This window comes from Schistocerca americana, chromosome 1 (genome assembly GCF_021461395.2).
Source record: "Schistocerca americana isolate TAMUIC-IGC-003095 chromosome 1, iqSchAmer2.1, whole genome shotgun sequence".
Taxonomy (NCBI): domain Eukaryota; kingdom Metazoa; phylum Arthropoda; class Insecta; order Orthoptera; family Acrididae; genus Schistocerca; species Schistocerca americana.
The window spans coordinates 733,382,286-733,408,794 of NC_060119.1; the positions used below are offsets into that span (position 1 = coordinate 733,382,286).

Consider the following 26,509-nt stretch of genomic DNA (forward strand, 5'->3'; position numbering starts at 1 on the left):
AATAATTAAATCAGTTATTTATCATGTCAGGTCAGCAATATAATAAGTAAAGAAAACAGTCCATAAAAATGCAAAAAAGGAAGGAGGCACTCAGAACAGTATATAAATAAAGAAAAATGTTTGATCGGCACAATTACTCGGACATGGGAAAAGATGCATTTGAAACAGAGACCTATAGTACCCTGGAATAAAAGAATAATGAAAGCACTATGTACATGCAAACTCGCTGCTCTAAATAAGAATGATTTCAGAACAGCAGATAATTTCTGGATGGAAATGTCATGGAGCGACAGAAAAATGTTCATCAGGTGTCACATTGACTTGTCTTGTTAAACACCAAAGAAATCAGACAATTCACATCACTCACATACATTGTGTTACAATTTTGTAATTGTAAGAAAACTACTATCTGTCTATAAGGCAATATTTCTGAATACATTATGCCTAGGAGAATGGAGTATCAGGAACTTGGTTATGAAGGAAACAAATACAAAGATGTTGAAAGAAGATGACTCCTCATTGGAGGTTACAGTGGGAAGGAATTCAATGTCTCAGTTTCTAATGCGGTTACTGAGACTTGATTTGCATGATTGTCACAGTTTTTCTCAAAAAATTATATCTGGAACATATTTGGCAAAGCAAAGCAGAATTATAAGGAATATAAAAATTTTTGCAATTACAAAGGGCTTACTGATGCTCTTATAAACAGTTTTGTTTCATAAGAGGCAGGCAGTCTTCCCTAGAATGAATATTCTTTGCATATGGGCAATAAAAATGAGGTAAGAGAAGCCAAGTGCCTTAGTAAAACAGAGTCAGTCTGGGTGATTAGTATGGACCTCCAGATTACAAGCACCTGTGTTATACTAAAAAAGTAAATTAAAGGTCCACTACTTTACTGCCTAAGACTTTTTTTTTTTAAAGTGTATTTTATTGAACCAATATCCAAGATAATTAAGAAACTGTATTCCAGTTCTATAGCAATGGATGCATGTATGAGAATTGCAACTCAGTCATGAGTAATCCACTAGGCTGGCCGATGGTGGCCGAGCGGTTCTAGGCGCTTCAGTCTGGAACCACGCGACTGCTACGGTCGCAGGTTCAAATCCTGCCTCGGGCATGGATGTGTGTGATGTCCTTAGGTTAGTTAGGTTTAAGTAATCCTAAGTTCTAGGGGACTGATGACCTAAGATGTTAAGTCCCATAGTGCTCAGAGCCATTTGAACCATTTAATCCACTAGTTCATTTAGCAAAACAGGAGGACATAATTATAACTCAGAAGGTTTAAGAGAAAGGACACACTCAAACAGAATGTGACTCCACATATGCCATAATAAAGAAGCAATTGTTAAAGAGACAAATATACAGTCCTCCCGGATACGTTGAAGACGTTTGTGCTACTGCCTTTTGTGTGTGTGTGTGTGTGTGTGTGTGTGTATACACTTGTTTGTTCCGTATCTCCTCCTAAACCACTGGACTAGTTTCACCAAACTTGGTGCACATATACCTTATTGGCAGGTGACAATTGCTGTGGGGTAAGGACCATCTACCTATCAAAGGGGTGGCAATTGGGGTGAAAAAGAAGCGTTGCCCAAGATATGTGAATTCCCAGACTTTATATTCATCCAGGTATTTTAGAATGAGAGCATTTAGCGACTTGCAACAAACTTGACACATAATTTAAACCTTTATGAAATTTTTCTTCATTGACAACTCCTGCAAAATGATGAAAGGAGACTTTTTCTCTGTTCATGCAATAAAAGCTCCGCACAGGGCATGGCATTATAATTTATTACTTCTTTACCACTAACTATAAAGTGACACATTTTACAGATACGCAAATATACCACTGAATGCAAGTGCAGAATTATATCATTGTATCACGATAACCCATAGTTCAGGATATATGATGTCATAAACAGTGAAATGCCTGAAAAACTACCACATCATGCATGACATTTAACTTTATTATTTCGTTGCTACTAACATCATTCACAACACATTATGCAGACAGTATCCACATATGTTGCTGAATGTTCCTATAAAATTGCATGATCATACAACAACTAATTCAGGAGCTATGAAATCATAAACATTAAGTGCAAGGCCAAACACTGTGTGATGTGGTCATGGACACACAGCTATAAATAAATACCTGAGCAGTACTGAACTTCCACTAGGAATTCTAATAAAGGAGATGATACCTGCAGTTTATTGTATACTGTGCAAACCATTTTGTATGGCAGAGGGTATTTTCCATCTTCTTCTTGTCCAAGAAATTCCTTACCTCTAGCTTGGACTCGCCATCCTTCTCCAGGACCCTTCACAAGATCATAAACCTTTCAACAGAAAAGAGAACATCCATCCGCAAGTTTAAGATGGAACTCTGATTTAATCATCCTCATCGCAGACAAGGGCTGTTGTGATGAATGAGTGACCACCTGACAGATGGGATCCACTAACTGTCTGAGTCCTCTTCCTACAAGCTCTGCCACGTTGATTCCTTCCCAGGAGTCCAGCAATTCTCCAATCTCTACTCAAATTCTTTGCCCCATCCCAGAATCAATCCATTTCCTTCCTCACTCCCCCCGTCACCCGCTCACCCACCTTCTAACATGCTATCCAAAATCCATAAACTCACCAGTCTTGGATGCCCCTTTATAGCTGGTTATTGTGCTCATATTGCAAGAATCTTCCCTCTTGTTGACCAACACTTCCAACTAACTGCACTTCACCATCTCTCGACCATCCCCATCCCGTACCACCTAGATCCCTACTCATCACTGTTGATTCCACTTCCCTGTACACCAATGCCCCCAATACCCATGGCCTTGCTAGTATCAAGTACTACTTCTCCCAACATCCTTCTGACTCCAAGACCACTACCTCGTTTTTTATACAAATAACCAGGTACATTCTCACACATAAGTACTTTTCCTGTGATACATAAACGAATTCGTAGAATGGCCATGGGCACTTAGGTGGCACCCTCTTATGCCAGTCTGTTTATGGGCTATCTAGATGAAATCTTCCTAGCCTCCCAAAACCCTAAACCCATTGTATAGTTCAGCTGATATCTCAACCCAGGGCCAGGACACTTTATTTATCCTCGTTTCTCCACTGCCTCAATACCCAGTTTCCAATTCACTTCACCTGGTCCTCCTCAGCCCAGCATTGCACCTTTCTGATGGCTCCATCTGCATCTACATCCTCTACAAGCCACCATATCATGCATGGTGGAGGGTACCTTGTACCATTAGTAGTCATTTCCTTTCCTGTTCCACCTGCAAATACAGTGAGGGAAAACTGACTATCTATATGCCTCCATACAATCTCTAATTTCTTTCATCTTACCTTGATTTTCCTTACAAAAATGTCTGCTGCAGTCAAATTCAAATGCCAGTTCCGTAAATTTTATCAATAGTGTTTCAAGGATAGAATGTTTTCTTCCTTCCAGGAATTTCGATTTGAGTTCATGAAACATATCTGTAATACATGTTGATCAGACCTGCTGGTAACAAATCTGGTAGTCCACCTCTGAACTGCTTCAATTTCTTCCTTTAATACAATCTGATGGGGTTCCAAACACTTAAGCAGTAGTCAAGAATGGGTTGCACTAGTGTTCTGCACATGATCTCCTATGAACCACTCTTTCCTAAAATTCTCCCAATAACAAAGTTGACCATCCACCTTTCCTGCCACATTTTTTGTGTGTTTGTTCCATTTCATATCATTGTGCAATGTTATACCTGACTATTTAATTGACGTGACTGTGTCAGGAAGTACACTACTAATGCTGTATTTGAACATTTTAGAGATTGCTTTTCCCTACTCATCTGTGTTAACTTACAATTTTCCACTTTTAGAGCAAGCAGCCATTTATCACATCGACTAGAAATTTTGTCTAAGTCATCCTGTACCCTCCTACTGTAATTCAACAACATCAGCTTCCTATATACCACAGTGCCATCAGCAAACAGCTACACAATGCTGCTTACCCTGTCCATCAGATAATTTATGTATGTAGAGAATAAGAGTGGTCCTATGACACTTTCCTGGGCACTCCTCATGATACCCCATCTCTGATGACCACTTGCCATCAAGGACAACATATTGGGTTCTACTACTTAAAAAGTCTTTGAGCCAGTCACATATCTGGGAACCTATTATGTTTGATTATACCTTTGTTAACAGTCTGCAGTGGATCCCATGTAAACTTTTTCCAGAAATCTGGGAGTTGATGCTAAAGCATGTCTTGCTTTCGTGATGACTCAAGGATTTCCAGCTGTCCACACATCATTATTGTTGCAATTTACTATTCCATTCTGTGTGCATCCTACCTCAGATATAGATAAAGTACAAGCTGTGAATTGTAGATCATCAGCATCCATTGGCAGAACTGTAATGTGGTATGTTGATTTTGTGGTCTCCATCATCTCCGATTCTTCATACACTTGTCCCATAATCATCTTGTATTCATCAGAACATTCATTTCTGCAAATCTGGGGTGCAAACTGTGCAAGGTTTACTGCAATTCCTTACCCTTGCTACAAATGTTCTCATGTCTGCAAGTCACTCGAACAACCTGCTGAACATGTTTTCAGGTGAAATGTGGCATTTAGGATGTTGTCCGACATACATTACAAATGCTTGTTGATTAACAATGTTGGCTGAAGCATAGGAGAACATCTTGTCAGTCCTCTCCCGCATGGGATGATTAGGACTCCATTTCACTGGTTAGACTGCCCATACTTCATAGAATCACTATCCTGTTTTGATGCCAGCACAGCCTCAAAATGATGTAAACTGAATGGGTGATGTGGGAGGCAGTAGACAGTTATAAGAGCTATATCTGACAATAGCATCACAGTCAGAGGACTAACTACAGAGACAAATGCAACCCATAAGAAATGAGCAATGAACATAAACTGGAAGGTAATCTACACCACTGGCTATTATCAACCTAAGTAAAATGGCCCATATACCAACAAATATTTGTTTACAGACATACATTTATAGGGTTTTTCCCAGTTTTGACTGGTGGCATCTCCTATGGAACGTGAGTTACTTTTTTAAAACGTCCTTATGATGATAAATACCACTCCAGAGAAATGATGTGTATACCTGTGTTTCATACTAGTGATACGACAAAAGTTGTTTACATAGTTAGAAAACAAGTACATGAAATAATATGTCTTGTATAAATGTGGAGGTATTGTGTGTCCATTTATGCCTCTGTCCATATGAAGACTACTAACCATCAGCTGTACCCTTATTTTGGTTGCCTGTGTCCCTCCCACACAAACGAAAACCACTTCCATATAGCCTGGCCATGAGTGGGTGGCATATCTACAGCAATGAGAATTCCCTTGATCAGCATGCAGAATGTCTCACAAAGGCCTTCACATACAGGCACTGTTCCCCAAACCCATGGCTCAACACTTCTACTATTGATAACTGACTGATGAATCATTGTTTATGTACTTCATTTTCTTTCCAATGTTGTAGTGGAGGAATGTTGCGGTTTCCACCCTCTGATCTGTAGATGATATGTCACATGTGTTATATTGTACTGTAGGGATGAAAGTCTTGAATACTTTTGAAATTTAAAGAAAGGAAGGGAAAGGGCAAAGTATAGGCCAACTGCTGGAATGTAATTGCAGAATTAATGGAACAGCGTATACCCAAAATTGAACTTTCATCCCACAAATAATTACCACTATTGTCTTATGGTCTGATTTCATCTCCTGGTTCTGAATCAGGTAGAAAGCTTGAACCAGAGACTTTGAAGGTTCTGTGACAAGCTAGGCTGCAACTTCCAGGACTTAAGCCATAGGACTGAGAACTGTATGGTCCCCCTACATGGGTGAGGTGTGCACTACATATCAGGTAGCTGACCCTTCAAAACCTGATAATGATAGCTGTGGGAGGTTACAAAGTATTGGTGTAAGACCCAAAGAAATGTCTCTGACAAGTGGGAGTACTGCAATCCTAGCAGTATACTGCTGAAGCAACAGAGTTTCAGAGTTTGAAGCAGTGGTTCTCACATGATGCTAGGTAAAGAAAGCTGATTAAAACCTGCAATTGATTGCAGTGAGATTTTTGGGGAAAGGGCAAGCTAATGGGGAATGGAGGCTGTGCTGTTGTCACAGCAGACAAGAAATTCAGATTCACTAAGATTGAAATTGAAGCAGCATGCTAGAATGTTTGTGCAAGACAAAGTATCCAGCCACACACACCCCTAGATGTAACCTAAAACTTTAGAGAAAAAACCTCAGTTCACAGTACATATGTTCCCCAATCACAGTGTCATCATCAAAGGAGACTTTAATCATCCAAAAATCAATTGGGATACTTACAGTTTTGTAAGTGGTGGGCAAGACAAGACAAAACATTCCTCGACGCAATACTAAATCTTTTCTCTGAAAATCACTAGAACAGATAATTTGGAATCCCATTCATGATGGAAATGTATTGGGTGTAATAGCTCACAACTAGACCTAACTTATATGAGGATGTGCTTGTTGAAATTGGTATTTGTGACCATGAGGTAGTAATAGCAGCATTGGTTACTAAAGTACAAAGATTAGCTAAAACAAGTGGAAAGATTTACATGTTCAGCAAATTAGAAAAAGGGCAGTAATGTTGTACCTCAGCGAAGAACTTGAAACATTTAGCTCTGGACTGGGACACATGGAACTGTGGCTCAAGTTCAAATGGATAGATGCCTATGCACTGGATAGACATGTTCCTTGAAGAACAGTTCATGGTTATAGGGACCCTTCATGGTATACGGCAATTGTACAGAAAAAAAGCTACTGCATAAAAGGTGTAAAACACAGCATAAGGCTGTAGATAGACAGATGCTTAATGAAACATATTTGGTTGTCAAGAAAACTATGCATGGAGTCTTCAGCGAGTACTGTGGCAGAATATTATAAAAAAAATCTCTCACAAAAAGCCAAACAAATTATGCTCATATGTGAAAAGGCTGTTTGTGGTACCAAAGCTAGTGTCAAGACACTTGCAGCTGAAACAGGAATGACAGTTGAGAGCATAAAAGTAAAAACAGAAATTTTAAACCCAGTGTTCAAGTGTTTCTTTACAAATAAAAATGCAGCAGTGTAATTCTCATGTCGGGGGGGGGGGGGTGTTTATGGGCGCTCAAGTAATTCTCATGTCACTGTAAAGTTGAGTGGTATTAGTGTCAGTGGCATTGAGAAACAGCTGACAATACTGAAATTTAATAAAGTGAGTATGAGGTTCTGTACAGAATTTGTGACTGAGTTAGCCCCTCTTTTAACCATAATATATCAAAGAGCCCTCAAACAAAAATACTGTGCCCAGTAATAAGAAAAAAGAAGTCACAAATGTCAGCAATAAGGGTAGCAGAAGTGATCCACTAACCTACTGTCCAATATCCTTGACATCCACTTGTTGTAGAACCTTAGAACATCAAACACAATGAGGTACCTCGAACAGAATGACCTCCTCCAAAAATTTCAGTCTTGCGAAATTGAGCTCACAGTTTTCTCACATGACATCCTGCAAGTCATGGATGAAGGCAGTCATGTAGATGCAACTGACTTCTGAAAAGTATTTTACTCAGTACCATACCTATAATTATTATTGAATGTATGATCATATGGGATATCAAGGGAAATTTGTGACTGGTTTGAAGGTTTCTTGGTAGGGAGGATACAGCATGCTATCTAGGATGGAGAGTCATCGACAGAAGGAAAAGTAAATTAGGCATGTCCCACAGAAGTGTGTTTGGATCCTTACTGTTCAGGTTGTAATTAATGACCTTGCAGACAATATTAATAGTAGCCTCTCACATTCTGAAAGTATGCAGTTATCAATAACGAATATTCGGTCAGATCATGATAAGATTTCAAAGCAGTGCAAAGATTGACAACTTGCTTTAAATGTTCAGAAATATAAAATTGTGTACTTCCAACAAACCAGTAGTGTCCTATGACTACAATATCAGTGATCCACAACTGGAAATGTCGTGTGGCTAGGGCCTCCCGTCGGGTAGACCGTTCGCCTGGTGCAGGTCTTTCGATTTGACGCCACTTCGGCGACCTGCGCGTCGATGGGGATGAAATGATGATGATTAGGACAACACAACACCCAGTCCCTGAGCGGAGAAAATTTCCGACCCAGCCGGGAATCGAACCCGGGCCCTTAGGATTGACAGTCTGTCACGCTGACCACTCAGCTACCGGGGCGGACAATCCACAACTGGAATCAGTCAACTCATATGAATACCATTGTGTACCCATTTACAGGGATATGTAAAAGAATGATCACATAGGCTCAGTTGTATTAAAGCAAGTGGTAGATTTTGGTTCGTTGGTGGAATACTATGAAAATGCAGTCAATCTAAAATGAAGTTTGCTTACAAAACTTCCATGTGACCCATCCTAGAATACTGGGAGCTGTACCAAATAGGACTAACAGGGGTTATAGACTGTATACAAAGAGACCAATGTGAGAGTGTCACAGAGATGCTGAAAAATCTGAACTGACAGACAGTTTTAGATACATGATAATTTTCCCATGAAAACCTACTTACAACCTTTTGGCAACCAGCTTGAGTGAAGACTCTATGAACATACAACAACCCCTTACTTCGCACTCCCATAGGGATTATGAAGAAAAGTTTACACTGATTACAGCCTGGACATTTCCATTTACACAATCATTCTTCGCATGCTCCATATTTGAAAGGAAGAAGGCCTAGTAAATAGTACAAAGGGAAATACTCTTCTCTCATACACTTCACAGTGGGAGTAAAGATGTATATGTACAGGGATTACGGCATAATAGATGTAAAACAAAACGTAGGGTGATAGAAAGAAGCTGAATGAAATGCATTTGGCTGTCAAGAGAGCAATATATGACGCCTTCAATGACTACCATAGCAGAATACTGTCAAATGATGTTTCACAAAACCCAAAGAAATTCTGGCGATATCTAAAAGCTGTTTGTGGCACCAAAGCTAATGTCCAGCCCCTAGCGAATGAGACAGGAAATGGAATTCAGGTTAGCAAAGTAAAAGCTAAAATGCTAAGCTCAGTTTTCAAATGCTCCTTTACAAAGGAAAATCCAGGAGACTTGTCCCAATTTAATACTCATAGCACTGAAAAGAAGAATGAAATAAGTATTCGTGTCAGTGGTGTTGATAAACAGTCAGCGCTTGCTTGTCTCGTTAAAACTCAACAAAGCTCCAGGGCCCGATTGAATCCCTTTCAGATTCTATATTGAATTTTCAGCTGAGTGAGCCCCTCTTCTAACAGTAATCTATCGTAGATCCCTCAGACAAAAAACTGTGCCCAGTTATTGAAAAAAAAAAGCACGGGTCACACCCTTCTATAAAAAGGATAGTAGAAATGATCTGCAAAACTGCCATCCAATATCTTTGACATCAATTTGTTATAGAATATTAGACCACATTCTCAGTTCAAACATAACGAGCTAGATTGCCACAGGTTCTAGAAATCAGGGAATTTCAAACATATCAGGGAAATAGCAGGGAAACTAGAAGAAAACACTGGAAAAATTGTGTTTTTGTCTCAGTAGATGAAATGGTTTGTTTATTGAGGTGTCATACATCATTGCTGGCCGGGTGCAGCTGAGCACATGTGCCGCTTCCCTTCTCCCTCATTACTACTACTTCTCCCCTTCCTACCACTCCCCTCAGCTTGCAGTCAGTGCTGCTGCCACGTCTTGCTGCTAGCCTAGCAGCTGATGACGAGAGGCAGGGAGACACGAGGAGTGGTTTGTTTGGATCTGTTTCTCATAGACTGTAGATGCAGTGACCGGAGACAGCAGCCATGTGTGCATGAGTTGTCTCTGAGTGACTGTGTGAGTGCTTTCATTTTCTAACAAAGCCTATAGCAGAAAATTTAGTTGTGAGAGTGTGATTGTCTTTACTGTGTGCCTGTCTGTGGCTCAGTGATCATCTTTATGGTGAGTTACTACCTATCCTCATTATTATTGATTCTCAGAGTATTCACACAAGTTATCTGTTGCATGGATTGATCATCGTGGCCTTCTTTCATCAATGCTGTCTGTGACTCGTGAATAGCTGGCCACACAAGTGGATTTCCGCAATGAGCCAAAACTGCAAGCTGTTTCTGCGGTTATCACTAATGTATCAGCCCTGCCAATTTGAAGCCCTTTGGTTCCCACTAATGTGCAGGCCCTGCCCGTCAGATCTAGTCTCACCGATGTGCCCGCAGGCCGGGTCTGTTTGTTTGTGGCGTAATGCAGTGGATTTTCATGGTTTATCCATGGACCCAGGACTGGTGCTCCTCAGCAGGACAGAGGCCATGAGCAATGGATTTCAGGAATTCTGACTGTCTCACCACAAGTACATTGACCAGTGTGGTGTTTTATAAACATTTTATTTGCTCTAGTACATTTTGGCACTTCAAAGTAATTTATATATTGGAAAGCATGGACAATAAGAAGAAGTCGGTGGCAGCTTGTGCGCTGTGCACTCATATATTTCTCGAAAGAAAAATCACACAATAACTGTATAATAATAGATATAACACAGTGGGTAACAACAAAAAATAAAGATCATAGCAGAACAAGGATTTTATTGGTAGTCACCTACATTGCTGGTTTACGCAATTCTTCCCCGCCTTATACACTTCTTTCAAGAGGTCTACTTTTTTCTGAGGTTATTTCTGAAACCGGTGAAGGTATTTTAAATCTGTCTTGTGTCTCCATGGAAATGCGTATTTTTGTCACCAAATGCGTTTCATTTTATTCAAATAAAATAATATCAGTGGTCTTAATGAAACACAATACCATTTGACTTGCTTTCTCCATCAAAAAACAGTTCATTACAAAAGATGTGATGTTAGTACTTAAGATTTTTGGTCACATCAGAAAACACCATCTGCATGCAAGTTTTCTTTAGATATTTCCTTGTTTACTCTATTGTTTCTTGTACTCTAGCTGCAAATACAGATTTTCAACTTACTTCTTAACTTACCCTTCAGATCTCAATTTGTCAGGGAAAAATGGTAAAACTTGTCTGGAAATCAAGGAACCTCATATGGGGAAACTTGTGGCAACCCTGATGAGGTGTCTGGAACAGTGAGACCTCCTCAATGCCAACCAACGTGGACTGTGAAAACATCGATGATGTGAAACCGAACTCGTACTTTTCTCACATGATGTACTGAAAGCTTCGGTTCAAGGCAGTCAGGTAGGTGCAGTATTTCTTGATTTATGAAAAGCATTTGAGTCAGTACCACACCTACACTTATTGTGAAAAGTATGATCGTATGGAGTATAAAGTGAAATTTGTAACAGGATTGAGGACTTTTTAGTAGGGAGGATGCAGCATGTTATGTTAGATGGAGGGTCATCATCAGATGTAGAAGTAATTTCAAGTGACCCCAGAGAATTGTGTTGAGACCCTTGCTGCTCATGCTGTACATCAACGACCTTGCAGACAATATCAACAGTAAGCTGCATAAATATTCGGTCAGACCTTGATAAGATTTCAAAGAGGTCCAAAGATTAGCAACTTGCTTTAAATGTCCAGAAATGTAAAATAGTGTGCTTCACAAAATGAAAAAAATGTTGTATCCTATGGCTACAATAACAGTGACTCACTGTTTGAATTGGCCAACTTGTACAAATACTTGGGTGTAACACTTTGTAGGAAAATGAAATGGAATGATCATATAGGCTCAGTTTTGGGTAAACCAGGTAACAGACTTTGTTTTATTGGTAGCATACTGGGGAAGTGCAATCCATTGACAAAGATATTGCTCTTACAAAGCACTTGTGCAATTTGTTCCAGAATATTGCTGAAGTGTGTAGAACCCATACCATATAGGTCTAACAGGGGATACTGAACATATACAGAGAAGGGCAGCACGAATGGCCACAGGTTTTTTTATTCGCGGGAGGGTGTCAGAAAGATACTGAAAGAACTGAATTGGAAGACTCGTGAAGGTAGATGTAAACTGTCCCCAGAAAGTCTATTAACAAAGTTTCAAGAACTGGCTTTAAATGATTACTCTAGGAAAGTACTGTAACTCCCAGCGTATCACTCACATAGTGATGTGAGGATAAGATTAGAATAATTACTGCATGCACAGAGGCATTCAATCAATTATTCTTCCCGCACTCCATATGGGGATGGAATGGGAAGAAACCTTAATAAATGGTACAATGGGAAGTACCCTCTGCCGTGCACCTCATGGCGGTTCTCAGGGTATAGATGTAGATGAATTCTGGGATGGGTGCTGTTCACACACCACATTGTGATCTTCAGATAACTCATATGACCCATACTGGACTATGTGTCAATAGTATTTGGCTGCTTACTCTTATGTAGGAAGGATACAGAAAATCCAGAACTGGACCCTAGATTGGCCTTACACTTCCATCTCAGCGTACTGGCTGATGCCCTCTATGAGTCTACAGTACCAAGAAGCAGTGTGCTTGTTTTATCAATGAAAAGTGCTCTCCAGTAGTGAAAACATCAAGGATCGGGGCCATGAGCAGTCCTGATGGATAGAACTCTGTTTGTCAGACTAAAGGCAAGAGTAATAACACAGCAGTAAAGCTGAGGGAAAAAAAACTTTTACTTTGGCAGCAGAAAAGAAGCAGTAGAAAGAAACAAAAGCTTCAGCCACACAACAGCCACACAGAGGGTGCTTCAGAAGATGGAAGTGTAGACTGAAGGAACACCACAACAGGAAATTTCACCTTAACCTGGATTTGCCACAATGGCAGTAAAGAAGCTCATAGTGTGCATTTAACCAGTTTAAATCTAGATTAAGTACAAGCAATTCACATAAATGGTCAACATACATCAAAATATTCATTGAGAAACTATTTATTGTGAATCGGTTCAAATGTTTCAGTCTGTGAGAAATTGCGAACATGTTCCATGAGACATGAAAAGAAGCAACTACATGGCAATTATTTTTGTTAGCATTTAACTTTTACTATATCTTCTGTTGTCCTCTGACAACAGTACCTTGTCAATTGCAATTCAAGTTAGTGCATGTCACTTGCACTAGAGAAAACTTAACTGTGAGTATACAAGCACACATGACCTATCATTGTTTACACGAGAGGACAAATATATTTGGGACAACAGTTTTCAAAATAGATCAGAGTTATAAATTCATTTGCTACTAAGAAGTGGATGGTATATTGCAAATCTTACTTTCCCAGCCATCTTTATTTTACCCTTGAGTACATAACTACACAGAAACAATTATTAAGGCTCAAATTTGACAAACAAGTTTAATTGTTTTTCACATTTTCTTTCTCCTCCTGTTCCCAAGGTAGATCATTAGTATTGTGGGTGTCATAGTTCTTAAGTTGATCTCTCCCTTTCCACCACCATATGAGATTATTTCTTCTTCAACTAAGACATTAATGCTTATCACGGCCATAACAATTTTGTTGTAAAAGAACATTTTGATTATGATAAATACAGTAGAAACTGAAGCAGTTCAGCAGGTTTCTCTATAAAGTGGGATGTCAACCCATATGCAGGAAAGTGTTTCAAAACTGAACTTCCAATATCATTGCACTGCCTGGTACAGAAATTACAAATGTGTGAGGATAACTACACACAAAGATTTTCATTGAGAACTAATTTAAATTATTTTTTCTTTCATGGTTTTTGGCATATTTATTTCGTGAGTGAATACTGCTTTTCACATAAATGAATTAAACCTTTGTACTTAGCCATTTGTGTGAAAGACAGTGTAAGAAGAGAGAGAGTGGGCTATTGCTTGCAGGTTGTACATCCTCCTGTCACAAATTCATGATGAGGAACAGAGTATGTACAGTTTAATGGAGATCCAGTGTGGCATTTTTAAGTGTAGCATACTATGGTAACAATAAATGTTCTGTTAACAGTTTTGTTACATATATTGTTTCTCTCACTTGTAATCATATGGCAGCCTGAAAGTTATGTTGTTCAAAGTAATCTTAAATTCCACTAGGTTAAAGGTCAGTTTAATAGCAGTTGGTGATCTGTAAGATCTTCTGAAGTTAGATTGATTCATATCTTACAGTCCAAAACTGCAGCTGATAGTTAATTAGCTACCTTTTCTTTATTAATGTCATGAAACTGATCTACTACATTTCATTTTGACAGTATTCTATGAAAAATGTGATTGCTATATGCTCTGCATTTGATTTGCTTTAGATTTTATGTTGGTGGTACACTAATGTATAATTTTTTTTTCCAAGCTGGAAGAAAAGCCTTTTATTACTCTAGCCTGGAATGAATATACTAGGTGTATTCTGAGAGTCACCAGGCACATTTTCTCTGGTATTTCGGCAGATGTTTGAAATTCTGTTTTTGCACTGCGTAGCTGCAGTCAGCCCAAACAATTAATGCTTGTCACATTTTTCATGCAATGCCCAGTGTGAACAGAATGTGTCTGTTTCCCTTATAAAAAAATTTGAATTTTACATGCCTTTTTGGGGTGCTTCCACATTAGTCTAAACTGATATTTGTTTTTTAGTTTCTATTAACAGGGACAGTAAAATACTATGTCAGTAGTGCGTGCTTGGCATTAGCGGTCAGTGCGGCCAGCAGCACTGCTGGAGTACTGGTTATTATTCAGGTTTTGCAGTTCCTGTTAAATACATGTTGAGGAGACGAACATCGAACTAGACTAATCTGAAACCACTCTTGAAGAGGCATGCAAATTACCACATTAAAAATAATTTTATTTGTAACAGGAAACAAACTGTCATTTTCTGTTGGCACTGATCGTTGCATGAAATATGTGACTAACACTATTTGTTTCGGCTGACTTCAAGTACACAATGCGAAAATGAAAGCAAGAATCTGCTGAAACACAGATAAAATGCACTTTATGACTCTTGGGAGAGAGACTCTGTATATCAGAGCAGTACATTGCATGGCAAATTCATTGATATTTTTCATTTCTATTTCACACAAGATTAATCAAATCAGTCACTGAACTCTACATTGGACTGTTAGTCTTTTCAGTTTGTTTAGTAGTAGTGTGATACTTGCCGATTCAGATGCTTGTTTATCTATTGCACAAGTTACCCAATTCTTAATATTCTTAGCATTTTGTATTCAGTTTGAGACATCAAAATAAGGTAGTTAACAACACTGTAGGAAGAGATAAATTGCTGCTTACCATAAAGATGACATTAAGTTGCAGACAGGCACAATTAAAAGACACTTACACAAAGCTGTGGGCCACAACCTTTGTCAGAAAAAGAGAAACACACATCATTCAGTCAGAGAAGCACACGTCACAAACACAAACGTCAACTGTGGAACTCGGACCAGAATGTTACGCAAAGTAGGTCTTCAGGCTTTCCCAGTGAGGTGTTATCTTGGAAAATTAGTTTTTCTGCTGGTAATCAGCGTTGTACTTAAAAAGTAAATTTGAGCCATTAGTAGAGTAATTCTGCTGCATTCTGAATCTTCTTAATAATGTTCTTCACAATATTTCTTGTATGGGGGTAAACACTCATCTTATGGGTGTTACTCACCACTAAGTGTGTAGTTACAATACTGAGGCACACGTTGCAGTGACTACTAGGCATAAAAAATTTATCTTGATGGATAGTCTCAAGAAAATGAGGCTAATTCTCAAGAAGCTCAATAAGTGTTGTGCCACCTTGCAAATCAACATAGCATTAAGAACTTAACTACAGGAACAATGCAATTACGTTAAGTTGCATATTAACTTGCCACATTTGTCGTGGTTGCTAAATACACAAAACAAAGTTGCATAGCAGTTGGGCAGCCTTAAACAGCTGAGTGCTACACCCTTCAGCACAGTTCAGTTGCACCAGGGTACATAATGAGGGGTGTTAGTATCAGTTATTCATCTGTCATTGTCGTTGGCGTCAGGAGGCATGTCTGTTTAGAGTCTGCAGGCAGTCATTTTGCAGAGTTTAGAGATGAACACTAATAATCTTGTTAAACAGCATCAGCCATTTGGGTCACATTGTGAACCTTGAATGGTCTGGATGGATATACTGCCGAATTGCTGCATGTGTTGGGCACAATGTATCAGTGGTGTGTTGTTGCTTTTAGCAGTTATCTTTGGAACATTCCCATGCCTGTAGATCAGGTTCTGAATGTCCACTTACTACAGAAGTCTCATCAAGATTGACACATTGTGCAGGCAGTGGCAGCCAACTGATCATCTTCCTGGGACAAAATCCTAGCACTTGTCGCATCTGCTCTGTCATCAGGGACCATTGGGAATTGACTGCTTGCAGCAGGATTAAGATCATGTGTGCCTCTGGCCAGGTTCCCAGTGGCACAACAACACCACAAAACATGGCTTTTCTATCGTGAGAGTTGACTGCAGAGTGGAATGGTACAGTTTTCAGTGATGGAAGTAAGTTCTGTCTATATGCAAATGATAGACGTACTATGGTGTAGACTTTGTGAGCAGCTTACTCCAGAGTGCATTTCTCCTCAACAAAAAGGTCACCCAATTTCTTAGGCAGGAAGGCAATTTGTTTTTCAGCAAGATAATGCACACCCACATACAGCTGCTGCAATGCAACATGCTCTTGAGGGGGGTGTACAATTGTCCCGGCCAGCGAGAGCATCATATCTCTTGCCAGTTGAACATTTAAGGAACACGAATAAGTGGGAACGGAACAGCTCACCAGTGCCTCCAAGAACCATGCTGAACTGTAACAAAAGACAAGATGCTCGGGACAGTCTATTGCAGAATGCTATTCGGCACCATTATGATCATTTGCATGCTAGAATACATCCCTGCCTTGCCGCTAGAGTGGGGTACACTGGGCACCCTTTACCATAGCGTATATAATTTGGTCATTGTCACCATACACTCTTACAGTGATGAAGTACCCGTCACCTCTCTCGTCAGTGAAATGACCTTGTCCTTTAGGTTACTGCATTTTTTTATTTTTTTTTTCGTGGCATGTACGAATGCTTAGTTGAGGATGGGGCTTACAAAAATGAACCAAACAGTTTTTGCTGTATGGTCATTGACAGCAAATAAAACAATCAATCTTAAGGAAAACAGCTTTTGCCTGTATCAAATCTACTTTGCTCATTTATTTCCCTTATACTTTCACTTTGCATCTAGCACCTACATCAGCAGTCATCAAACTGCAGCATGCATTCATGTGGTCCCCACTAATTAATAGAAACAGTGAACAGTCCAAGGAGAAGAAGCACCACAAACAGCAAAAGCATCATGGGTAAGTGGTCATGGTGTTGGACTGCCAAGCCGAGTTCAACATGCTTTAATACTATTATTCCCCCTCCCGCTATAATATTATGAACTGTCCATCCAGTCCTTGAAATGTGTATTCTCTTCCTATAGTCTTGGCAGTTATGTTATACACTGGTTACAGAATGAGCCATGTGGTAAGAATACACTACAGTCATAAGTAAATGTGATGAATAGACAGCAAACAAGGTACCACAGGCTTCTCACATAAATGAAAACAACACATGTGAACTATGTTACAAGAGTTCAAGAGTTAATACTTTCAAAACAACTTAAAAAGTTAGAAACACATTTTGACAGAGCACAGAAACTGTGTGATTGTGAAACTGTGGCATTAATTTGTTGCAGCTTATGTGACAAACATTAGGTTTTCATCATTTCCTTCGGAGTGATCACATTCACATGAACACTTATACTGGGCGAGGAGGCATATCCCACCCACTCACCAGTTTAGGTGTGTCAATAAGAGGTTACTATCTCATTGACACACGTGCTGTCGATGTCATGTATGACACCAGACATGTTTTCCAGTGGAGGATTCGGGGCATGTGTCGCCTTTGCATCAAACATTTGCATTTCCCATACAAAAGCCATTTCCTTTCGGCTCCTAATCGAGTAGTTGTGCAGAGTCAACTTTCATTATAGGTCTGCCTTACACCTCATTGTTGAAGCATGTTACAACACAACAGACACAAATTTGAATAAGGCGAAAAGAAAATTTGAACGATAGAGATTTGAACCCTGCACACCCGTGTGCTAACCCAACACTAACCACTTACCCACATCACCATTTCTGTTCCCAGCTGCTCTATATCTCACTTTGTTCTTTTGACTTCACTGTTTCTATTCTGCCTTTTTTTTCACAGTCCAGTAAATAATCTTCCTGTATTAATGCTTCACCTGTGTTCGGTTTTTGATGAGCTGTCTACTGGGCCCTCACCACTAAATCTGGGAATGGAGGAGTGTGTGTGTGGGGGGGGGGGGGGGGGGGGGGGGGAGAGGGTGCAATGGGGAGTTTCCCATGACAACATGTTTGGCTATTCCACACAAATGAGCCCAGAGCACATTATCAGACACTCAGTCCTTTGAATCATGGGGAACAAGTATGTACATTCATGAGAATCAAAGGACACAGAAATTCATTGACAAATAACAATGTCACCAAACACTCGTTTCTCCACCTATAATCCATCCGTTCCCTCCATGTCCTAGTGACAGATGGTATGAACTATCTGCCATGACGCATTAAATAAAAATGTTATTTCCGTTCACATTTAACTTTTTCCCAACCTATCAAGTTTTCAGTGCTTGGAACAAGTGCAACATTCTTGTTTATTTGTAGATACAAATGAATGTACTTGGCAATGTTTGTGAAGGCAGATACTGTTACATCCAGAGATGTTTCTTTGGTTCTTGTGAAGATACCTTTATCCGGGTCGACAGAAGCGTCCGATCCCACGCGTCGGCTTTGACCCGTGACATAAGGGTGTTGTCGTGTGTGACGTCATGATGGCACGGAGTTTGGTTGGAGTGTGGCTGTCTCCAGTTCTGTTTTATCTTATTTTATTTACTTTTCTGATCTGTTCATTCTATCTCTTGAGATTTTTTTTATTTAGAAACACTTATTACTTATTTTAATTATCTGTTTCCTCGAATTTCTGTTTTAGTTTATTATATTTATCTTTCCGATCTGTTCATTCTATCCCGTGAGATTTTTTTTTTAAAAAAGACAAAAAACACTAGTCAGCTACTGAAGCATCTTTATCTTCTGTGGGTTGCAGGGGTTACGACCCCTGGGGAGGTGGGTGGGTATTCACGCATGGCTGTCTTCACTTACACGTTGTAGCTACGCAAGGCGTCTAAATTTGTTTATATTTAGTTTGCCCCCCACCCAAAACACCTCATTTCCCGCACTTGTCCCGTTAGTGTCATTAGGCTTCTTCTGGAAAGTGTGTGTGTGTTTTTGTTTCTGCCATATTTGTGACGTCATGGGTCAAAGCAGACGGGCGGGATCGGACGCTTCCGTATTTCCCTTTTATCCTCTACACCAATACTCTTACAGATTTCCCTATCCATTTGTTTTCCATATCACCTTTCAGCAACTAGTAATTGCAGACTAATTGTGAGCCTGTATTTATAGATTCTTAAGTTAAAATAATTTACTAGGGCAATTTGAAGCAGATTTAGGGGGGGTAATCTACACTATTATAAATGCATTATTACACTTTTTTTGAAAAATTTATTATCACATAAATGGCGCATTTTGTGTAACTGGAATGTACACAGTATATAAGATTCAATTAGTCTTCATAGATCCATGCCTGAGTTGCTGGCTGCCAAGCAACCAATTCCTTTGACTCAAACCAGAGGCCTATTTCCTTCTGTGCTGACTCCACTGAATCTGAACCGTGTATGATGTTCCTGCAGAAAGAACAAAATCAGATACAAGTTCAGCATGGTATAATCAACACTACATAGTTTAATTAGGTGTTATGTACCACATTGTTCTGTGTGTATAATTTACCTTCCCACTTGAATGCAGAAGTCACCCCTAATGGTACCTGGTGCTGAATCAGCCGGATTAGTTGTACCCATCATGAAACGCCCCGTCTTGACAACATTCAGTCCTTCCCAGACCTGTGAAACATTTAAAAGTACTTTTAGTTTAAAGATTATGCTTGAACAGTCAATACATGTAACAGAATTACAATTCTTCATTTACATACAAGCTAATGGTGTGTACGTGTACAAAGGCAGTGTGCAAGTGTGACCCTACAACCTAACCTAGACCTTGTACAATGCAACATTGCTCATCACAATTTCCACAATTGTTATTTTCAACACACCCTATCCTGTTAATCTTGCAATTGTTGTCTGAGCACACCAATAAAAACTATTAACTCTACCTACAATCTTTACACCATCAAATCACAGTTGAAGATTAAGACACGAAAGCATTAACTCTGCTACCATAACCCACCCAAGTGAGCATCAAGAGACTAAGTTACCTTCAAACATTCAGAAACATATCAATGTGAATATCACCATTTAAAAATAGTGTGGGACATGCTGAAAATATCAATGAAATGGAAAATATACAAGCCACAGTACAGTTCTTTGTTGCAATTATCCCTCCCTTTACTCCCACACGTTTTTCTAGTAGTAGTTTAATTATACTACTTCAGAACTTATTTGTTGTTTCACAGTAAAAAGAATGAAAATCCTTGCTAAACGAGTTTAAAAAAAGCTGATTCAAGCTAGTCTATTGCATGCCTGAGAATTCAAGTTACAATACCCACAACATTGTCCCTGCTTGTAGAGTGAACAAGAATTTAAAATTTCTGTTTCAGAAAAGTTTTTACCATTTAAGTCAATATCAGCTCACAGAAATACTGATCAATTGTGAAATTATCAAGTTTTTATCCAATGGCAGGGGAACTGTCTTTGCTGTGTAACTTTACACAAAAATGTATCAGCTATAGTTTTTAGTTTCCTCTGTTGCAGATAGTTTCTTTTGTACTAACATGTCAAGATGAATCAGAGTAATGAAGTGGTGTCAGGGCTTCACATGTTTTGTGCATAAATGTGACTTAGCATTCCTGTTCCATTAAACTTCATAGTTCTAGCGTATGGTTTGAGGGTGTGTGGGGGGGGGGGGGGAAAAAAAAAAAAAAAAAAAAAAAAAAAAAAACAAACTATTTCTAGACCCCATCCTTTAAATGTCATACCATTATGTTAAGAGGTCAAACAGCAAATTAATATGGTAATTCGGACAGCCTAATATTTGTAAGTAGTAAAGATGTTGCTATGTTAGATTTCCCTGTACACTGAGGATGTTTTGCACTACTGCTCTTGCCTGAAAGATTCACCTTCATTTCCATTTACCAGAATATTAGCTAATGTGAAATAAGAGCTACCCTTCTGTATTTTAGTTCTCCCTCACTTTATACTGCTTCAAATTTTAAAAACACAGGGAAGTGCGGAAAAAGCAAATTAGGCACAACATAAAATTTATAGTGGGATGTAACTTCAATTTACTCAAGCTTTAGCAACAGACATTTTTATATTCACAAGTTTGTTTTCTCTCCACACCAAGGCTACATGTTGCATAGCATGCGAAGAGCATGTTTGATTTTAGCATTGCAGATTTTTAGTAATTCCAGTTCTTTATGTTCCTTAATCTGATGTCTAATTGTTCTTTTTGCCATATCATCCATTCAACAATTTCATGGTGGTGTGATTTGAGCAGATTTATATGTCAATGTGGCTTGAAGAAAGTTAATTTGTGTCATTTACAGCGCTTCTTCCAAGCACGGGTGTCATTTACAGCGCTTCTTCCAAGCACGGCACATATCTGAGGTTTGACCACAATGAAAGCACTAAAATGTCCTAATACTTTTATCAATTAAAGTATACTTTCGATGCACAGCTACACTAACATGTATTCTATGTGTATTTTAAGGTCCAGAATAGCTACAGTATACAAATCCACATGCTACATTCGAGGAGTAAGTGATAACCAGTTGATTTTTATATGTCTTACCAGTCATTTAGCTGTGCTTACAGCTGAATAAAATTTATAAAATAAGGTAATGATTTATATATAGTGAGTGCATCTCGTTACAACAGTGTGCATTCCAACTGCACAGCAGAGAGTGTCCAGTGCGTTTTTTGAAGACAGGTATTTTAGAGAAGGATGTGTATTTAAGGAGTGAATGATGAGTTTTCCAATAAGTAACGGTAGACTGCAACAACGGTAGAAGAGTACCATATTGCATTTTTTCTTAACTTGTGATAATATCCATCAAAACTCATTACCTAATGTTTTTTTTTTTTTTTTTTTTTTTTTTTTTTTTTTTTTTAAATTTACATTGCAATTTTAGTTGTTAAAAACAAGTTAGGCCCTAAATCTGCTGTGAATGAAGACATCAGGTACTATAGATCAATCCGGTACCAGAATCAACATTTCACGGGGAAAGGGGGGAGGTATACTACACTGTAAAACCATTCCACAACAGAGAAAAAGGAATACTCTGTGTCTTGTCCATATGAGAAGCATTTCAAATGATGAAACTTGCCCTTTCGGCTGAAGGGAAACGACTGCGGCAGTCCCTGAATGGAGGAAAATGCCAGAGATGGTTTATGGGGAATCAACGGAAAACTACGGTTGAGAGACCCCACTGTTTCTGAATTGTTCCATAGAATGGCAGAATGCATCCCAGACTACAACTGGTAACCAGTCAATATCTGTCAAATGTGTGTTGCAATGGTACGTACACTGATCTAGAGCTGGCCATCAAAGGGAAAAAAACCTATTATTTATTCAGAGAGTCTGCACTGGTTCAGTATTCACAAACTGTTGAAGTGCTGACGATAGCACAAGTGAAACCCGAAACGTTCTTGACAGAAGTCGCAAATAATTAACGCCACGTGGTATTTTCTAATACACCACATATTTAACACATCGCTATTTAAAATTCCATATACTTTTATTCTTGGGATCCATTAGATTAACGTTTTTACTTACCATTGCTACAACTGGGCCAGAAGACATGTATTTTACCAGTCCAGCGAAGAAAGGTCTCCCAATGTGTTCAGCATAATGTTTCTTTAGCAGGTCTTCCGACGGCTACGAATGGAAATTTGATCAATGTAACATACGTATACGAGGAAAATATGTTTTTAGTAACTATCATAGTAACTTACCAATACAAACTTCATCGCTACTAGTTTAAAACCTTTAGCTTCAAATCGTTTTATTATTTCACCAACAAGATTTCGTTGAACACCATCTGGTTTCACCATAATAAATGTACGTTCCTTGTTTGCTGCCATTGCTTTGGAAAATAGGGAGAAGATATACAGAACAGTACAAATAACCATACGACGTCCACGAGGAACTCAGGAGACAGAGAAGGAAGCCGGTAAAATGTACTGGGTTTTATGAGGTTCCGGTGGGAACTACTGTGCGGTCACAGATATTAGAAAATTTGGACTCGGGTGAATGGAGACATATCCAGTGCAATTTAGAAAGAAGGTCTTGAGTTGGTCACAAATCTTAGCGTATGAGTGACAACTGTAGTAAGTTTGCCTTTATTTTCCTTTTCATACATAATCTCAAAATATTTTTGAAGTTGATGTCACTTTTTCCAACATTGGTATTGCAGTTTCGATAGTACAATCATCTTTGGATTCGTGTACATTTTTTGATATCAACTCTGGTACGGAGGTTGTCAGAGTTGTCGGGTGAGTGTAAAATGTTTGTTGTGAATTATCATTAGTTGCGTATGTTCTGATTTAAGAGTGTTTATTTACATAAGAACAAATTAATATAATAATCGCTGACCATTAAATATGAATCGTTTTCGCTTGGCAGGAATATGAGTACTATTGGAATTATTCAGACTAGTGTTCCTAAAATTCATGATAAAATATTCAGGTTTTGTACCGACTGTTTGTAGGCGTTTTGGATAAAGAGCGTTTAGGTGTGTAACACTACTCGACACCGCCACTTAAAGCAATATTTTGTGCGTGTATCTTTTGAGTGGAAGTGATTTCTTATCTGCATAAGTAAAAGTGTCCAGCCACATATCCTGAACGTTAGTATTCGAACCCAGTTTGTACCACGAATTTTCTGGTAATGTGGCGAACTGACGGTTAGACTGTGCACATATTGGATGGAAGCAAAAGCAGTAGGGCATCGTGGTTTTCAAACCAAACTTTTGTTAGAGGGTTGTTTCATTACGATGAGAATGTAATATAAAAGTGAGTGTTTGGAACTAAAGCCTCTGTCAGGCGTGTCGTGTAGTAAGGAAGTGAAAAGTGGGTGATAGACAATTCAGACAAGAAAAAAATGGAAGCTGTTGAAATGTCGCATAACTGCAGAAACTGAATTGATTTATTTGCTTCCAAACAGTTGTGGTGTGCCGGCTAAGGCATCATTAGTACATACATAACTATACATTGCTAATCTTGTACTCATCCTGCACTATCACAGCCTTATCCTATCCAATTTTGTCAATGTTTTTTTGTGTGTGCATGTGCTCTCTCATGTCCGATGCTGTTGTACCAAATGGTCTATGGCAAATAAATAATAAATCGCATAATACGTTTTGTTGCGCATATTACACAGACTGCAAATGGAGTTGTATGCCATAAGTTACAATTTTATCTGTTCAGTCACATTTGTAATAAAAGATTTTTTTTTATTATTTATAAATGCAGTTCTGTTTAGGATGTTTTACCCTTACTATATCATGCAATATACTGTTGAAAAATACTGTGACAGCTTGTAATATGTATGGCAGTAAATCATATTGTCCACACAAACTAAGTTAACGCTTGACTCTGTGGCATATGGGACCAACTGTAGAGGCATTTGCCATTTATGGTTGCCTCAATCAGCCACCATTCCAAGTGTCAACTTTGTTTACATGGACCATCCAAGTTTCGGTTTCCCTTGGTGTTTCTAAATGGCTTAAGATGTATTTTAGTGGTTACTTAAAAAAAAAAAAAAGCTACAGCTGATGTCATACCTACACCTTTCTGCATCATCCTTGATAATCTTAATCTACCCACTGCCTCTTCTTTCATTATCTTGCAATTGGAAACAATGTTCAGTGAGTAGACTTGTTGGGCGCATGATTGTACCCACTGCTGTTTGTTATTTTTATACATGTAAATAAATTTTGTGTGGCTCAGTAATACGATGGATAAGCGTCAGACTACAAATCTATAGGTCCTGGGACATTTTCGGTCACTTATTGCTTTTTTCACCTTTGATACTGAATTGCGTATGTGCCCAGTGCTGAGTGGCACCTTGGTTCCAGAACTGTTACCTAGTGAAGCACTTTGGCATCCAAAATTAAGTTTTTTCATGAAGACAGGCTTATCTTTTTTAGATGTTCCACCGTATTTTGTGAAAACAATGACTTTGCAGTTTTAGTGCTTAGAGGAAAAATGTATTTAATATGGAAAAGTGTGTTAAATTTGGTGTGAATGTAAACATTAGGTTACTTCACAGGTCAGTCTATTACCACAACCTTCATTTGACATTTAAATTCATTGACTCTGACTCACAACCAATTATTGCCTTCTAACCTATCCTAGACCTCAGGCTACACAACAGATCAGTCGGATTCCAAAACCAAGTTTTCAGGGGGTGCAACATCACACTTGAGCCCAGATATATTTTTTATGCTTGTATAATAGTTCCATCTACTATATATAACCTTTAAATTGGGTAGTAAATTATATTTTGAGGGCGTAAAATAATTTTAATTTTGTGTATATTAATTCATGTTTTAAGAAATTCAGATTCAAACAAGACAATTCAAGGATAATTTTTTCTTTTATTAGCACCAAAGCTGCAATGTCAGTAGTCCGTAAACTCATACCAATAATTGTATTCATTAGTTAGTGTTTCTTGAAAAACACTGTGCATTAGTAGCCTTCCCTTAGATGATTTTATATTATAAAGAAACTGTTGATTATTTCAGGTGACGTCTTTGTTCACTGATTCTACATACGTACATACATACATAAATACTCGGTGTGTGGCAGAGGGTACCATGTACACCACAGTCACACATGTCATTAATGTTCCACTTCACATACAATGCTGATAAAAATGCATGCAAATGGAACAAAGGAAAGGACTGTCTGTATGCCTCCTTACAAGCCCTAATTTCTGTAATCTATTCTTTGCAGTTGTTATGTGAGATGTTAGTTGGAGCCAGTAGAATCATTCTGCAGTCAACTGCAAATTTCTGTTTAAACTTTCTCAACATTGTGTTGCAAAAACAATGCAATCTTCCCTCCAGGGATTCTCGTTTGAGTTCACAAAACATCTCCATAACACTCATGTGTTGATCAGACCTGTCAGTAACAAATATAGCAGCAAGCTTCTGAATTGCTTCAGTGCCTTCCTTTAACTGACACCTGATGGGGATCCCAAACATTCAAGACTTGGTCATTCCCAAAACTTTCCTACTAAGCCGAAGTTAACCATTCACCTTTCCTGCTACTGTCCTTATATTCTCATTACTTTTCATATAACTTTGCAATGTTAAGCATAGATATTTAATCGGCATGACTGTGCACCCCACTGACACTGTATTCAAACATAGCAGGATTGTTTATGCTGTCCGTCTGCACTACCTTAACTTTTTCTACATTTATAGCAAGCACCCATAAAAAATCTTGACCAACTCATCCTGTAACCTTCTACGATCTTT

The 26,509-nt window shown here is 38.7% G+C and overlaps 2 protein-coding genes across 4 annotated transcripts in view; one reads left to right on the forward strand and one right to left on the reverse strand.

The window, feature by feature from the left end:
• Nucleotides 1-19,492: 19,492 nt before the first annotated feature.
• Nucleotides 19,493-23,230, reverse strand: LOC124610629 (nucleoside diphosphate kinase A). The gene is made up of 4 exons (XM_047140174.1): nucleotides 22,980-23,230; nucleotides 22,801-22,902; nucleotides 19,798-19,910; nucleotides 19,493-19,694 (listed from the first exon to the last, which is right to left on the reverse strand). The coding sequence occupies exons 1-4, from the start codon at nucleotides 23,154-23,156 to the stop codon at nucleotides 19,574-19,576; spliced, it is 513 nt and encodes a 170-aa protein (XP_046996130.1). The 5' UTR covers nucleotides 23,157-23,230; the 3' UTR covers nucleotides 19,493-19,573.
• A 93-nt stretch (nucleotides 23,231-23,323) lies between these two features.
• The window catches only part of LOC124610593 (U3 small nucleolar RNA-associated protein 18 homolog), a 95,898-nt gene continuing 92,712 nt past the window's right edge, over nucleotides 23,324-26,509 (forward strand). Inside the window, exons 1-2 of one of the 3 annotated variants that reach the window (XM_047140171.1) lie at nucleotides 23,324-23,354; nucleotides 23,441-23,519. In XM_047140171.1, coding sequence (XP_046996127.1) covers nucleotides 23,339-23,354; nucleotides 23,441-23,519 — 95 coding nt within the window. In that variant the 5' untranslated portion in view covers nucleotides 23,324-23,338. Of the gene's footprint in view, nucleotides 23,355-23,440; nucleotides 23,520-23,735; nucleotides 23,759-25,228; nucleotides 25,297-26,509 lie in introns of those variants that run through there. The other 2 variants (XM_047140173.1, XM_047140172.1) reach the window with 2 other exon arrangements.